Source organism: Pteropus alecto, unplaced genomic scaffold, assembly GCF_000325575.1.
Source record: "Pteropus alecto unplaced genomic scaffold, ASM32557v1 scaffold185, whole genome shotgun sequence".
NCBI classification, from domain to species: domain Eukaryota; kingdom Metazoa; phylum Chordata; class Mammalia; order Chiroptera; family Pteropodidae; genus Pteropus; species Pteropus alecto.
In genome coordinates this window covers 9,639,626-9,657,541 of record NW_006438088.1, presented here as the reverse complement: position 1 = coordinate 9,657,541, position 17,916 = coordinate 9,639,626, and the positions used below count along the sequence as shown (strand labels likewise).

General features: G+C 35.1%; 1 protein-coding gene across 1 annotated transcript in view; it reads right to left on the bottom strand.

Moving 5' to 3' along the window:
• The window catches only part of MAP3K5 (mitogen-activated protein kinase kinase kinase 5), a 167,903-nt gene that overhangs the window by 84,141 nt on the left and 65,846 nt on the right, over positions 1-17,916 (bottom strand). Inside the window, exons 4-7 of the mRNA XM_006915385.3 lie at positions 14,402-14,595; positions 13,500-13,668; positions 12,096-12,202; positions 9,669-9,839 (exon numbers count right to left, since the gene is read on the bottom strand). Of these exons, the coding sequence (XP_006915447.1) occupies positions 9,669-9,839; positions 12,096-12,202; positions 13,500-13,668; positions 14,402-14,595 (641 nt within the window). The remainder of the gene's footprint in view (positions 1-9,668; positions 9,840-12,095; positions 12,203-13,499; positions 13,669-14,401; positions 14,596-17,916) is intronic.

Below are 17,916 nucleotides of genomic sequence, written 5' to 3'. Positions count from 1 at the left end.
TAAATTAAAGAAGACTCGATGAAGGAAACAAATCTTAAGGATAAAACCAGACATTCACATCTTAAGAAAAGTCTAGTGACTGAGTAACTGTATGAAGTTATTTCTGCTATTGTTGATTTTTTTCTATTTTAGTACTAAATATTTGTAGAAAGAGGGTAAATAATTTGTATTCTTCATTATTAGATTTAAAAGATGCAGATTTCTTGTTCAAGCTTTCAAGCAACAGATTTTGTTCAAAGGTTGTCTTATTATCAGCACTGTATTTGTCACTTGATTGCAAGCTAGAAGAGCTAAGTACTTGATTATGAAGTGAGTGATGAAGTCTTTATAATAAAGACTTAGCTCACTTGTTCCATCTGCACTGAGATGTTCAACAAAGTCCAGAATAAAGGAAATATTCTTGAATTGATTATTCCTAGCTAAAGAACATCTACTTTCCATCAAAGAAGAAACTAAGCTCCAGTCAAGTTCTTTCTATTTAGTTTTCATTTTTCCTTTTTTTGTGATATAATAGCTGTGATTCTTTCTGTGAGACATACAAGTAATTAAATTAGAATTTCATGGTGCTTTACCTCTCTAGGGATATTTCGGAAATTACCACTCATAAAATAACCTAGAGGCAAAGCAGAATAACATGAGAAGAAAACTAGTGCCAAACCATTCTGTTAATGTCACCTGGAGCTAGGGGGAGGGAAATCACTCTTTAATTAAAACTACTTATTTGTACATATTCTTTATTATAATAAAAAAGTCAGAAAGAAAATAAAAGAACCCCACATTCTGTCTTCTTCCAGTTTTTTTTTTCTATGAGCACATTTCCCCTCTTTCCCCCCCAAAATGCTATATTTATGTTTTTCTAATCTGGTATATCATGATGAATGTTACTGTTAAAGATTCTTTTTTAACCACAATTTTTTTCTGGCTATATACTCAAAAGAATTGAAAGCAGAGGATTCAAGAAGATATCTGTACACCAATGTTCATAACAGCATTCTTCACAATAGCCAAAAGGTGGAAACAACCCGTTGATGAATAAATGGATAAACAAAATGTGGTCTATAAATATAATCATTCGGCCTTTAAAAGGGAAATTCTGACACATGGTACAACATGGATGAACCTTGAGGACACCATGCTAAGTGAAATAAGCCAGTCACAAAAAAGACAAATACCATATGATTCCACTTACAAGAAGTACCTAGAGTAGTCAAATTCATAGAGACAGAAAACAGAATGGTGATCTCCAGGGCTGGGAGGAAGGGAGAATAGGGAATTGCTTAACAGTTATAGAGTTTGAGTTCTGCAAGATGAGAAAAGTTGTGGATAGATAGTGATGATGACAGTACAGCAATGCAAAAGTACTTAATGTCACTGCACACTTAAAATTATTTAAATGGTAAGTTTTGTGTCATGTACATTTTTACCACCAATCCCCTCTAATTCTCAATGAATGATAGTCTGTTACATGGGGATGTTATCCTTCATTTAACATTTTCCCTACTGTTGGACATTTAAGTTTCCTCCAAATTTTTGTTATCATAAAATTCAGTGTTTTGAACATTGTTGTAAATCCATTTTTGTCTCTATATGTGCTATTTCTTTAGGATAGTTTCCAAAGGATATAACTGGAAAATAGTATGAATTATTTCAAAGCTCTTGATGCATAATGCCAAGTTGCTTTCCAGAAAGGTCTTACCAAAGCACACTCCCAAAAACAGTGTAAAAGAGACACTATTACATTGCGTTCATTTGTGCCAAAATATTCTGCTCTCATTTCATCTTTGCCAATTGATCACAAGAAAGCATAGCTCAGAATCTGAACATGTACTTAATGGGACTGCTTCTGAGAATGAATAGTTTTCATATGTTTATGACCAATCTAAACTTATCCTTCCAATAACTGCTAATTCTCCCAAGTTAAAATGCAAAAACCCGTATTCTAAGAAGGCTGGGAAGATGGGAGGAGATATCTTTGGGAGAGAGTTAGGGCCAGGGGTTTAAATATAATCAAATCTTGAAGGATATAAAGAACAGTAAAGATTTAGAAGAAAGGGAGTGACAGCAAAATATGGGAGAAATCAAAACATTTAATAAAAAGAGAGTAGCCATATTATTAATTATGGTCAATCTTTTCAATGAAATGGATCTCACTAAGCAGAATCTCAGGGAGGAAAAAAAAAAAAAAACCCTCAATATTGTTGAAAAATTCTCCAAGCAGTTCTGATATTCAGCCAGGCTTAGAAATGATTGCTTTGGTTCACTGAGTGAAATCACCGCTATTCTTCCATATTCTCCTTTTCTGCATGTCTGACAAACATGTAGTTCTCTCTCACTCATCTCTCTGACAACTAGGTTACATAAAACAAGCCTTAGTTGCCCGCCTTAGGTGCTTAATGCTTGTTAGCCACAATTAGAAAACCTCTACAGTGACATATTAATACTATCATTCTTGGGCTTCGACTTGGTCGTACCATAACAGAACTTCATCCAATCTATCATCTGCTAAATGTAGTACTAAATTAAAGTCAAAGCATCAGACCAATGTACCAGGGTGCTTGTTTACAAAGCAACAGTGGACACGCTGTGTGTTTTACCCAAGACTCCAGGTCATCCTAGAACTGGTAGTCCCTTAGGGGCCATCTATATCTGCGCACCAATGAACTGGGTGTCACGCTGAGTTACTAAGAATCCTTCAGGCTTTACATTCTAAAAATAAAAATCATCCGAAATTGGGAAACTCACCTAATAGACACAATAAAGGACTAAACAAAAATGATGTCAATAGAAAGATGTTGAGATAAAACTCAGGGCTGAGGGGGAAAGACGGTAGTGGAAATGTAGATAACATGGAGAAAGACATCTTGAGGCCAAGAAAAAGAAAAAAGGCCTAATCTGGCAAATGGAAAATAGACATTGGTCTTTATTTGTAGGTTGATTGGTTTGTTACATAACTCTTCTAAAGTAAAGCCAACCCTATTAATAACGTAAAAACTAAACTGTTATCAGGCACACATTACTGTTTGAATAGCACTGTCACTGACGTAAAAGAAAATTAGCTGATAAGGCAAGGCTATCTGTTCTTTCCCAAGTTACTATGGAAAAATGAACATATTAATGCTAAAAACAGATTTAATGCTTTTAATTTCCTGGCTATGAATCTTTTTTGGCATTACAACAGGAGAGACATGATTATGCTAATATAGCATGGGCACCTAATTTTCTTTCAGAGTTCTGAAAATGACTTCCAACCTCCCCTTAAAAATGAGACTACCATCACCTCTAAAACCAAATACGACTGCAAGCACGCAACAGTCATGGTATATGAAATTCAAACAAGGCTTGTGTAAAAAGTATACAGACTCTATAACTTTTCTCTTATTAGCTAAAATATTCAGCTAGATCCTGAAAGAGAAAGAAACTCTTAGGAATACTTTGGGAAAAGAAAATTTTAATTTAGTTAAAGTCCATGTTGAACGTAGATAAATATAACAATATGCAAAAAAATACAAAATATTTTCAAATATTATATTCTAAGGCTATAACACCAAGTGTCTACTATTCCAGGACCTTAATTTATATTGCTTCATTTAATTCTCACAACAGAGCATTCATTCCTCCTAAAGTGATCAGTCTAAACCAACTGCAATAATCTCATCTTTTTTGCCAGAGATTTGTGTAGTATTGGGCTGATGATGAAATATTAGAAGCATAAAGAAATGTCTGTCCCTGGAATGTAGTAAAAACTACACTAGATCTGAAAAAAAATAGATTTGAAATTTTATCACAGGACATCAAGAAGTTCACTTAAGTTCTTTGAGTTTCAACTGTCTCAGTTGTAAAATGGGGAGCAAAATGTCCACTCTGCCTAATTTACAAGGTGCTTATAAGCCTCCAATAGTTAATAACATACAAAAATCTTATGTAAGCTCTAAGGTTTAAGGCACTTGTTATTATTTCTGCCCACTGAACAAATACTGTGTATAACAAAATGTTCCAAGTAAGTCACGCTGCACATAAATTCAGCAAAACTATTTCATGGTTCTTTTTTAGATTAGGTTAAAATATTGTGGAGATAATCTTGGCAATGAACTTTCCATGGCCCTCCAAGTCACGGACTGCAATATTTCCTTGGGTCATTCCAGTTAAAGCTGTCACTTCAGAAACTCTGTGGCCTTTTTTAAGAATGTAAGTCTAGACTCTTGGGTCATAATATTTCATACTTTGAAAGCTGGATATTCTCCCAGCTTTGCTCTCTCCTCTTGCTCTTTCTTCTATAGCGGCCCCAAACATCCTCTAACCAGCACTTGTGACAGGTACCACTGATACTTTCTTTAATTTATATTTAATTTTATATGGAACAGCTTATGATAAAAAGCTACAATGTTTTAATAACTAAAAGCTAAACTCAGTTTAATTACCTGGCAATCAAAAATGCATTTTTCAGACTTTAACTTGGACTATCGAAATTTAAATATAGAAAAAAATAACTATTTTAGTCATCCACAAGAGCTCTAGTGAACAAAAATAACTAAGGAAGTGACAACGGAAAACATCTTATGTTAGAGAACTATTCTTTTTTTATATACTTAAATCAGCAAGATGTGTTCATTCAAACTATTCGTCCTCTGTCCCAGATAAAATTCAACAACCAAAGTTTATTTGAACAACATATCACGATTCTGCAAACTAAAAAAATCTAAACCATAGATATTTTTCTTATTTTCTATTTTCATATTCTGGACCCCAAGTAAACCTCTCAGAAGGCAGACATGCATTAGAGGGTCACTCTGGAAGTAAAAGGTTGCTGTAGTCCAGTACTTGTTTCCGATACAATGGTCAGTGTATACAACTTTCTCCCTCTGATATGGAACAAGAACGCTGAACTCTGTAAAGATGTTAGAAAGGGGAACTGCAAGAAAGACTACTACGAGCCATTGCAATCACTACTGCTTGCGAGTCTTTTTCTAGTAGGTTGAAGATCTTATCCTTAAACTTTCCCTGGTCAGTGGATCATTGTCTGTTCGAGCCAACAGAAAATGATTCGGGCCATGGAAAACAGCCATGGAAAGAAACCAGAGGGAGTGACCATCTGCCACGACATTCCACTCTTAACCTAGCACCGGCATTTGACAAGTGAAAGTTCAGAGGATTATGGCTCAAAAAGATCAGATGAAACATCCCTTTTGAGACCCATGACTCAGAAAATGAGAAATCCTGGGTAAGTAAGTCTGGCCAGATCCTAATAACCTCAGTGAGGCCCTTTGTGTCAGCACCTTGACAAAGTGCTTTTACTTCTTAGCTCTAACAGAAGGTAAGGTTAGAGAAGATGCCAACACACCAACTGGAAGGAACGTGTTTGCTGTACTGTGGGAACTGGATCAAAACACAAAGAAATGCCGAAGTAGCTTTACGATGTGAGGGAGTGAAAATACGCCCATTTTAAAATGGGAGGGAAACCCTTTTAGCAACTCCTAGGGCAAATGGATATAATGACAATAATGGCAGGTTATGGATATGTAATCTACAGCAAAACTGGCATTCTTATGTTACGAGATCAACTCCTAAGGACCCACTCATTAAAAGGCTTTGAGCTCTAACAGGCTTCCCTGATCTTACTAGAAAATTAGTGGATAGCTTAAAATGAAATCATAAAAATTCTGACATCTTCAATTTGACCTGAAGACCTTGAACACAAAGCTCCTTTGAGAGGCAGTTAATGTTCCTCAACTAAATGGAAACTATAAAAAAGGAGCCAGAATCTGGAAGCACAGAAAGTTAAAACAAATATGCAACAGAAAATACTCTGTTCCTTAACTGAACTTTAGATGACGTCGAAAGCCCTCAGCAAGTCTTAATTGTTTGGTTTTTAAGTGTGCAAACACTATTTTATTCCTGTGCATGAAGCTTATAGGAGATGTTTTCCATCTAAATTCACTAACCATGAAAATCAAGCTTTGAAAGATTACCTATTCATTTCATTATCACCACCATATCTAAGCATTTATACTGGCATAATGCTTCCAAATATCAGATTCTAATCCTCCTACAATTAACAATTTTCTTAAAGCATGAATCTTCAGGTAATAAAAGGCTGTATAGTTATATTCCTCTTTTGTAACAGAAGAAAAAAACATGGTTAAGAGAAACCATAAGACTCTCTGGATTGAAGTAAAAATTTATAATACAAATTTAAAAGTCCAAACCAAAGCTTTCCATAAGGATCTAGGAAATCAATGTCCCCAAGTTTGCCTAGTTATAACACATTATCCCAATTTCAGTTCCTTGTTAAACTGCTAAAATGATATCAGATTTTGAAAGTTAAATTTGTTTCTCAACCTAAAAATTTTACAGCTATCACTGAGGAACTTCTGAACAAAGTCAACCTTCTTTAATATATTTTTAAATTAAATTGTTATTTAAGGATGTTTTAGGAATAATTAGAAATACCCATCACTCAGCTTAAGAAACAAAATGTTTTAAATATTCTTACAGCTGCATGCAAATCACTCCATGGTCCCTTTCCAGTCCTTTCCCACGAGTTGCCATTATACTGAACTGGGAATTTATACTGCTCATTCACACATCTATACCTTTCTTAGATGTGCATGATTGTTTTTAAAGTTTCTATAAATGATATTTTACTCTATGTATTCTGTCTTTTGCTTATTTTGCTCAATTGTTTTTTTAGACTTTTGTCGTTCTACGGAGAGAAACTTCAAGAGTTTCTCGAGGGTATGTAACTAAGAGTATAACTAGCTGTCAACCTTCCTTGATGATGCCAAAAATCTTAAAAATCATAAAAATTTCTACCATAATCAGGAGAGAATTAAGTCTTCCATTTCTTTAACATCCTTGCCAAGTGATATTGTCAGACTTATAAATTTTTGTTAATCTGAATAGTGTAAAATAGTATATCATTGTTTTAGCTTGCAGGTAAAGTACCTTTTTATATGTTTCAAAATGTTTATTGGCCATTTGTGATTCTATTTTTGTGAATGGCCTGTTCACATCCTATGCCCATTTTAATATTTTTTTCTTAAGCATTTTAGTGTGTGTGTGTGTGTGTGTGTGCGCGCGCAGAATACAAATCCTATATTGGTTACATGGATTACTCTCTACCTGTGGTTCAGTTTTTCGTTTTGTTGATATCTTTTTTTCAATTGTATATTTATCATTTCTAGTCCTCTAGATTTCTACCTATACACCCAAGTTTCCATCTGGTATCACTTCCCTTCAACCTAAAGATTTTCTTTTAACATTTCTTGAAGTAAAGGTCTGCCGGCAACAAATTATCTCGTTTTTTTGTTTGTTTGTTTGTTTAACTTTTTCAGTAATTTTACTATGATGTGCTGAGGAATGGTTTTCCTTGTGTTTATCCTGCTTGGATTTTGCCCACCTTCCTAGATCTGTGGGCTGTTTTTGTTTGTTTGTTTAATCAAATTTGGATAATATTTGGCTACTAATTATTCGAATATTTTTCCTGCTATATTACCTCTCTTCTCTCCTTCTCAGATTGCTCAATGCCATTCCACAGGTCACTGGGAATTAATTTCTTTCTCAATCGTTTTCTTTCCTCTACTCAAATATGAAAGCTTTCTAATAACTTGTTTTCAAGTTTTTTAAAATTCTTTCTTTTATCGTTTCCAATCTGCTGTGAATGCCATCTGATGGAATTTGAGTTCAGTTCTAGAATTTTCATTTGGTTCTTTTCCAGTTTATATATATCTCTTACAATTATTCACATTTTCACCCATAATATCCATCCTTTTCGGTTGTTCCCTTAACATATTTTTCATTGTTATTTTAATGTCTTTTTCTGATAATTCCAAAATCCATATTGCCTATGGGTCTATTTTTGTTGACTGATTTTTTTTTCTTGATTATGGAGCACACTTTCCTATTTCTTCACAAATCTAGTAGTTTCTGATAGTGTACTAAACATTTTAGATTTGTTATAGAGAGTTTGGATTCTGTTATTCTCATAAGAATGGCTTTGTTACAATAGGCAAATAAATTATTAGTGGTTTACTTTGATCACGTGGAGTCTCGGTTTTAGATTTTATTAGGGTTGCTCTGTTTTGGTTTTGCTCTTAATTTTAGTGTACTTCATTAGTTCTGAAATACAGTATTTTATTCCTAAGCCTTGGCCTTTTTAGAGTTCAGTGGAAACCTGAGACTATTTATCAAGCCCCTTTAATTTCATGAGGTTCAAACTCTAAACTGTCTCTCTTGCATTGAGCAGCTGCTAAAATCTCTGTTCAGCTCTTTCAGTCTCCTAGCTGCTATTTTCTGCCTGGTTCCTTTGAGTTTTACTCCACACATGCACATTTCAGAAGTCAGCTAAGAACTGAAGGGGAGTTCATAAACAGATTTTGAGGTGCTCTCTTGACGGCTCCTTCATTTAAGGGGTATCCTCCTCGATTTTCAGGTACTCTGGAAGCCTCAACCTGACACCTCAGGCCAGTAAAACTGATTTTCTTCTTGAGTTGTATATGCCCCGTGCCCTCCAGACCCTCAGGGGAGTGCCCCCAAGGGAAAAGCCATTTAATATAGATCTTAGCTAATGTGGTACCCTTTATCCTAGGATCAAAACCTCTCTAGTTTATGACTACTTTTAGTCATTCTTTGGTGCTTTCAAACTTTTAAAAGTGTTTTTTATTCCAACATTTGTCAATGTTATTGACAAGAGCATCAGTGCAACAGAACCTACTCTGCCGTTACCCAAACCCAGAACCCTGATGAGCAGAAGCAAACTTTAATGTTTTAATGTACTCTACTTTCCCAATTTTTTATGGTATTTCTAAGCCTTCTTTAAGAAATTCTTTCTTATCCTAAAGTCATAAATAATTTGTGTATTGTATTCTAAAAGTATTTTTCTTATATTTTAGTATTTAAATCACCTGGATTTCATTTTTTTGTGCATAGCTTAAAGTAAGGATCCAATTTTATTTTTACCAGTTGATACACCAATTTTCTCAGTACCATTACTGAAGTCTGTCTTTTCCCCTCTGGTTCATGGTTCCCCCACTCTGTCCTAAGTCTAGTCTCACATATATCTCAGTCTGTTCTGGGCTTTCCTTTCTGTGCCAGTGTTTTATTTGTCTATGCCTATACTCATACTAAACTGTTTTAATTATTACATCTTTGCAGTGTGTCTTGTTATACGGTAGAGCAAGTCCCTTCACCTTGTTCTCCAAATTGCTTTGCTTAGTCATGGCCCATTATTTTTCAAATAAATTTTAGAATCAATGTGTCAAATTACACAGAAAGCTCTGCTGAGGAAAATTTGCATCTTTAAAAATATCAAATCTTCTCATCCACAAACTCAGTATATCTTTCCATTCATTCAGGTCTTCTTTCATGTCTTTCTATAAAACTTTATAAATTTTCCACAAAATTATATTTATTAAATTACATATTGTATTTTAAATATCAATTTAAAATGATTTTATTAAATAATCTTTTCATCCAATTTACCCCAATTTACTGTCATATTAAATGAATTTTGTTGAAACTTTACTAAAGCTATAAATTTTAAGATTTATTTAATAATACACAATCTAAATATAACACACAATTTAAATATAATAACGATTGAATGCTCTGATTTGCAAACAATTTTTTATATCATGGGTTTATCAAGTTAAGTATCTTATCTATATACTCACCAAAAAGCTCCATGGTCTCTACTTTCAGTGTCTGTGAAATTAGAATCCAAAAACATATCTTTGTAGATTCGACCAACTAGGCAATACATATCTGAAGCAACTTGCCCTTCACTTTCCACCAGTGGAATCATAATATCAAGAGCTTTTGCTCTATCTCCAGGGAGATTTCTCCTAAGGTAGGGGAAGGAAACATTTTGTTTCAATATAGACTACAGTAGCAAAATAGGCCAATTATCTTTTTAAAACTCGAGTTAATATATTGATTCACATAAGTGAAGTTTGACAGGATAAAAACAATTAGATTTTGAGTGTCCTCTGTAAACTTCTGTCCTAAGCCTTTTTGTTTTTCATCCTATTGCATGTCTCCTGGGTCTAAGAGGATCCCTTCTGAGTTGCTTTTCTAATAATGGTGATGGATTTGTACTTATTCATCTATAGTCCTTCCAATTTCCTTGCAGTTTACATGCAAATTCAAGTTGGTAGAGTGAGATTAGGAATACAGTCAGTGGGTGGCCTTGAATGGGACAGAGTCAACTAATCCAAACAGGGACAAAAACCTAAGCAAACTAATTCATAGACAATATCAACAAACCAACTTTAACCCAAGAATTGCCTAATTTCTTCACGTGACAAATTATCTAAGTAAACAGCTTTATGAAGCTTATTTTAAGATAGCAAGTATGTATAGACTCTTAAAACCAGATAATAATTCTCTTAACGGTTATTTCTTGGACCTTGAAAACATTCTGCTAAGTGAAAGAAGCCAGTCACAAAAGACTGCATACTGTATGACTCTGTTTATTTAAAATGTTCAGAACAGACAAATCTACAGAGACCAAAAGTTGATTAGTAGTTGCTTCGGTCTGAGGGGCTTGGGGAGGAAGAGGGAAGATGATTGATAATGCGCTAGGGTTTCTTTTTGGGGTGATGAAAATGTTCTAAAATTTATTGTGTTGATGGTCACACAATTCTGATAATATATTAAAAACCACTGAATTGTACATCATAAATGGGTGAATTGCATGAAATATGAATTATACTTTAATAAAGCCATCATAAAAAAGTTATTTCTATTCTCAGCTACTACTTTTTAAATCTTTCTATGAAATTCCTTTTTTTACTTTGTCCTAAATACCTTGAGTTTAGAATAACACTTCATACAAATATGCTTATCAATTCATTATATTTTATTTTAGAAAAGGTAAAGATGAAACATTAAGAAAAATATAGGAGCCTCTTATGGACTTTCATTTTTCATTTCAAAATAGAACTTATTTCATTCCATCTTTCAAAAAGAACTTATTTGAAAATTAGTTGGAGCAGGTAATCTCTGGAGGTCTTGTCTCATTCTGCTCAATCTAAAGAAAAAGATGTTTAATAGATGGGGAGATACATTTATTGATAAAGTTAACAAATTCTATGGTTTGTGTGGACAAAGAAGGAAAGAAACAATCTCTGGTTGAATAGCATGCTGACTTTTTTCTTTGTAGACAGAGGCAGGAGAACCTACTGATGAAGAACACAGACGTCAGCATCAGATTGATCTGGGTTTGAGCCTCAGTTTTTCAACATGCCAACTATGAGCCATGAAAAAAAGTTACTCAATCTTTCCAGGCTTCAGTTTCTCCACTTGTAAAATAATGAAGCCTTAAGTGACACATGCCAAGTGCTCAACAGATGTGATGTCCCCTTCATTTTTCTTTGTATCATTCTCTTCAGCTATAGTAATTACATATATATTCAACTCTCCACCATGGAAGAGGACAGCACGACTAATTAAGCTTTAGACAATTCAGTGTTACAGGCCTCTCCACGGCCAGAGCAGGGATGGCCCTCCATGGTGACTCTGGGTAGAAAGTGGCACTGAAGTGTATGATATGATATGGACAGAAGGCATAGATGAAGGACTGGAAGCAGCAGTGTTAGTCCTGGTCCTAGATTCAAGGACATATGCTCTAAAATATGGCCAACAGAATTTTGATTATAATTAGTTGTGTTCAAAGCAGTCCCAGTGAACATATTCTCTGTTTAAAATATGTTCACCTAGATATAACTACTCTTATTCTACTTTAGTCAATTTCAACATGAATAGTAATAGTGTTGAGTGTATTTGCTCAGAGATAACATCATATTCATGTAATTTAAAAATTCTAAAAATATATAAATAGCAGATACAAATTTTGACAGAGAAGAAAAATAATTTTAAGGATTGAAATATATAAACAGTGAGGACCTCTGTTTACTGACAAAAATTCAGAAAAAAATTAGAATGTATGCTTTCTATATTTTACATGGTTGAAGCAGAAATATTAATATATTCTAGTAAGGAGTGGTTGCAATGTTATAGCAAAAACACACCCTAGAAAGAATATGCAGATTAAAAAATAATATGTTAGCACACTACAAATGGGAAATTTTTCTTCTTACCTATTCAGTGCAAATGCATAATGAAACTTCACATGATGATGGGAGGCCAAATCAAAGGTTGGCAGCTTTTCTAAAGTCTCTACCAACTTCACAATAGAATCATAATCCTTTCAAGCAAGAGGAGAAGAGCACAGAATTAAACCATTAGGAGAAAAGGTCTGAAGATGAAATGCTTTTTGACAACCATATATCTGAATCTGAGTAGGGCATTAAAAAAACAACTAGAATCCAAGGAGTACTTTGAAAAATTTAGAACCAAGAAGAAACTTTTATTATTTTTTTTAAATAAAGGGTTTGGACTATATAAAAACATTAGAAATATAAAGTTACCACAGCTGACCAGAAAAACAATAAAACACCTAGCACATAATGCTATATTGTCTAAATGTGGGTGGTTTACTTCTCCATAGAGCCAGATTCCTGGTATACAAGTGTCCTATCAATTGTTTCAAGGGAAATCACTTTCAAAGTACAAAAGATATGGAGCAATTGATTGAACTTCTCTTGTAAGCAACAAAATGATTTGTTTCAATATGAGTAAGCTACTCTAGTCATGAGATCTTAAGTGCAACACCTCTCCACGTGTATGAGTCTCTGTTGTTCACATGGAGCTTTACTCATGCCTAAAGGCTAGGAATAAGAAACCAGAAGTCACTTTTTACTATAAAAATCTAATAGCAAATTCCTAACTCAAAGAAAGTTTCATACTATTCACCATATTTTTACAATTTTAAGACATGTCGATAAGAATAATATAGTATGTTCGTGTGTTTTACATTATGTCTTAAAAGTTATTTTTACAGGGATGTAAAGTACAGCATAGGGAATATAGTTAATGACACTGTGCTCTTCTCCACTGTGTGGAGAATCACTTTGTAGGTTATATAATGCCTAATCACTATAATATACAGCTGAAACCAATATAATATTGTATATCAACTGTAATTTAAAAATTTTTTATTTTTATAATTCATTGCACATTTCTTGCTTCTAGCTAGTTAGATCTTGAACTATTAATTTCAAGCAACACAATTTCAATGTAGATATGTCCATAAAGCTCTAAAAATTTTTGCTATTTGCCAAAACAAAGCTTTCACTTATTGACTGACAAGTGTGCCTGAAGCTAACAGAATAGAACAAACTATCTATGAGTTAGCTATGCATGCAGATTTTTCTTTTGTTCTTTTGGAGGAAAAAGTCAGACCTTTACCATTCAAGGCTTTCACATCACTGATTAACTCATAGGAGTCTATTTCATTCATCATACAATCGTGGGACAGAAAACGTAGGAGAGTCAATAAAAATATTATGTGTACTAACATGAATGACTTAGAAGTTTACTGAAATTTGATGTTAACACTCCTTCAATATGCTATATGAAAATGATTTTAAGTATCTTCTCACCTGAATGTCCCTGTAGGAAAGTAACAGATTTATGACAATATCTGCTGTCAAGACTTCAGTATTATCTACTCGCTGACGAATTCTTGCCAATTCAGCTGCCAGTTCTTTACCAGTGTATAGATTACGAGCTTTCCGGATATCATTGAGTATAGATTCCCGGAAATACTGGCTGGTGAGAAAACACACATTTCAAAGAGTTAATATTAGAAAAGATTTAAATGAAAAGCAATAATTTTATAAGGAAATAAATGACATCTGCAGCATTAGCTTTCAATTCATTAAGATACATAGAATGAACACCTCATATTACTAGCATTAAGAAATTCGTGAGTCTGATATTTCTTTTAACACTGCTTTCTTTCAGAAAGAATTAATGGTAGATGAATTTTCCAAGAACTTGTAATGTACCACTTAAAATGCCCAAACTTTATTTTTCATTTTATGGTTTTGAGTATAAGTTGTTCTAAGTAAATCAGGTGTGCCTATCATTTGAACATAATATAATCTTTACTTTCCGACTCAGTATCATCATTTAATAACATAAATGATTGCTCTTAAATATAATGTTCTTAGCAAATTTTGCAGACTTCTTGCCCCTACACTAAAAGTCCCTAGACATTTACTTGGATAATGTTTCTGAATTTGAACATACTTTTAGCTTTCCCATCACTATAATACAGTCAGCAGGTTTTTTTTTTCTGATTTCAAGTTTTTCTGTGAATAAGTGAATAAAATGTAACATTTAGACGAGGTGGCATCTATTTTATCCACTTAAGAGGATATTACACATTTTTTCCCCTGGTTTGGGCTGTGTACTATGTCTAAGAAACACCTGATCAGGTGCACCAATAAAGCAGAATAACATTTCATATTCATCACCAAATGGCATTATCAAATTTTACCTGGAACTTGCTTGTGCCACCTTCAGAAGCTGAATGAAACGATCTACGAGAGGTAAGCAGATGGGTCCAAGAAGCAGCTCAAAGTTCGGTTGCATGAGCTCTGTCAACCCCTTCATGAAGCTGCTGTCACAGCAGTAGACCTTGTTATGTGGAGTCACCATGTATGGAACGAACGTGTAGTTTCCAGTGCACATCTGTGGGAGAGGAGGCACCAGAGCTGTTGAGCTAGCCTGCAGACTCCACACTAACATAATCCCAAGTCTTAGTTCAGCGAGTCATTTTAAATAATACTGAATGTGAGAGGAAAGAGAAAAACCTCATTTCTTATTTATGACCTATGAAAATGTAAATTTCCTCTAATTCCTTAATTGGGTACTTCAAATAATTAGGACTTACAGATGATACAAAAAAAAAAAAAATAGCATGGCACAGTTTCCATCAATTAAATGTTTACTCGCCATTTTTCATATTGTAAATATTTAGAACATGGCCTTCAGCCTTCAGGGAACTTAAAATTTAGTCAGAGAGACACAGAACACATACACGAAAGTAATAAGAGCCAACATTTAAGGGCTGCCCATGTGACAGGCTCTGCTGTAACTGATGCCAGAACAAAGCTACTCCCCTCTGGGACACTCTATCTCAATCATGGCTCCATTAGTCTCCCAGTTACTAAAACCACAGACCTAGAATTTATCCTTGATACTTCCATTTTCTTTACCTCCCATACCCTATCAAAGTCCAGTCTATTCTACCTCCAAAATACACCTTGTATTTGTCCATTTCCCTCCATCTTCTCACCAGCACTGTAGACCATGCCACCAACATATCTGGCTTGAACCACTGTAATTGACTTTTGCCTGGTCTCCCTGCTTCCTCTCTTGCTCTCCAATCTATTCTCTATCTGGATCAAAGTGATCTTTTAACATCCGACATCAGATCACTTCCCTCGGCTGCTGAAAGCCCCCTCCCTTGCTCCTGGATGAAGATAAAACACATCACTACTGTCTACAAGGCCCTGACTATCCAGGCCTTGCCCCTCTCTTGTACCTCAGCCCATGCTATTTTCCACTCACTCTTCATGACCTTCTGCCAGTTCCTAATGATGCCAAGTGAGGGTACATCACTGCAAACAAAATGACAGCTGCGAAGAAGAAAGGGGATATTGGACTGGGCACCCCTGAATAATAAGCAAGTTTGACTAGAGCTTGGGGCTCAGGGAAGGGAAGTGAATGCAAAGCTAAGGATTTTAAGCTATATATGCTGAACAGTGGGAATCATGGAAGGATTCAAGCAGGAAACATAATCAAGGCTGTGCATTCTGACACTATGGGCAGAAAACAGATGGACTGAACAAGAAAGAAACAAGATTTGAGGAAATGAGGCAGGAAGCTACAAAGCATGACCAGATCTACAGCAGTAGTGACAGACGCATGAACTTGATGTCAAAAAGAATTGAGACCTGCCCACTGGTTACACTTATTGAGAGAGGAAGGAGTTAAAGGCAACTTCACAGTCTTAAACAGGGCTTCCTAAAAAAGAGTGGCATCATTAACAAAAATAATTCAGAAAGCAGAACTAGCTTTAATTGTTTATGAACATACTGGACCCTGGGGCACATGTCAGATGTTAGGTATTGAATCAAACAAAACATAACTTCCAGTTAAAATATGAGAACTTAGAGAAGCTGAGGTTTGATTTAGGGTGGTAGAGTAAAATATTCACATTTAGAAAGGTTGGGATTTTAGGGGAGTGGGTCATCCAAAGTGGAAATACCGAAAGAGAGGTGGAAATATGTGGCACATAAAAGAGTTATTTGATAGAGCTGAATCTAAGGAAATAGGAGAACCCTCTAAGAGAAAAACCATACAGAAAGAAAAATGTGGAGCACTAAAAACTTGGACAAAATGTGTGGAAAACTCTATCACTCTTCTAGGGGTCCCACAGAGTCCAGATTATCAGTTCTTAGTCATATTGGCATTATGGAGAACAACACAGCACTTCTCTTGACCCTCGGAAGTAAGATAATGAGAACATTTATTCACTAGTATGTGCCAGGGGACAAATGGTCATTAGTTCACAACAACCCACTGAAGAAGGTGCTATTGTCTCTATTTTACAGGTGAGGAAACAGGTAAGACTTTCAGAGGTCACGCAGCTGGTCTGTTCTGTGTTTGGGACTCCAGCCCAGGGACTCTTTCTCTAGAGGGTATGCCATTATCCCTAGGGGGTTGGACACCCTCCTCAGTGGCTTTTACATGCTGGCACACCAACCCTTTGCCCTAGGTCACCTTCCATGAATTGCACACGAGCCAAGTTACTGTCACATAGCAAACAGATGAGGCGTGGCAAGTGCCCTTACAGACAGACTTAATTATTTATGAACATTTCACTCTGAGGTGCTTCTTGTGTGTAAGGAAATGAAGCAGACACTGAACCTGACTTTCATTTAAAGTATGAGAAGATCTTCTAGAGGTTGAGGTTTGATTTAAAAATCAAGAACATGAAATTGTTCCTTTCTCAAGTTCTCCTTCATGGAACAACAATTGGAAGACTAGTCAGGAAGCGGGGAAATGAATATATCCTGCTTCTAAAACGTTAACAATATCCCATAGCATGCCCACAATTCAATCCTTTTACTCAAGCCACTGCCTAGGCAGAAAAGAAAGTCATATATATCAAGCGTCTGCTTTCCAGACTTTTAGAGCTTAAACTATGAGTGGGTTATAAAAGAAACAAATACTCCTGTTTTAGCTAAGCACTGTAACTCGAAATTACAAAAGAAAATGCTCTGAATTTTCTTAGGCACAAAATAAAAACAAATAGATGAAAAGCCAATAAATCAGAAAAGCACTATGAAGAGTTTCAGAATATTATTCTTCTGCTACGGGACAAAGGTCTGTGTCCTCAGAAGCTTTAATAGTACATGTCTTTGTGTATAAGACATGAAATATACATTTTTATTGAAATACTGGGTATTGGGGAATAACACAATTAGTTGCATAAAACTAATTCTGGGAGAGAATGACTATCAGATGTCTGGATGTGTGTTGAGCAGTAGAGGGGCAAAGAGAGAAAAATAAGCGTCATGCAAGCAGCAGAGAAAAACAGATTCCTGAAACTGTCTCTTTCGAACCCATGAAGTAAGGCTTCAGAACGCCTGTTAAAATACCCAGCATGCTAATGTTTTCCTAGGTTCCTGGCCTCACTGTACCTTTTGGAATCTCTTCCCTAGATGTCTGGATGTGTGTTGAGCAGTAGAGGGGCAAAGAGAGAAAAATAAGCGTCATGCAAGCAGCAGAGAAAAACAGATTCCTGAAACTGTCTCTTTCGAACCCATGAAGTAAGGCTTCAGAACGCCTGTTAAAATACCCAGCATGCTAATGTTTTCCTAGGTTCCTGGCCTCACTGTACCTTTTGGAATCTCTTCCCTAGGTTTCTGCAACAATTTTTTTTTTTTTTTTTTTTTTTTTTTTTTTTTTTTGATAGTTTTGCAACATGGAGCAAGAAGTCCA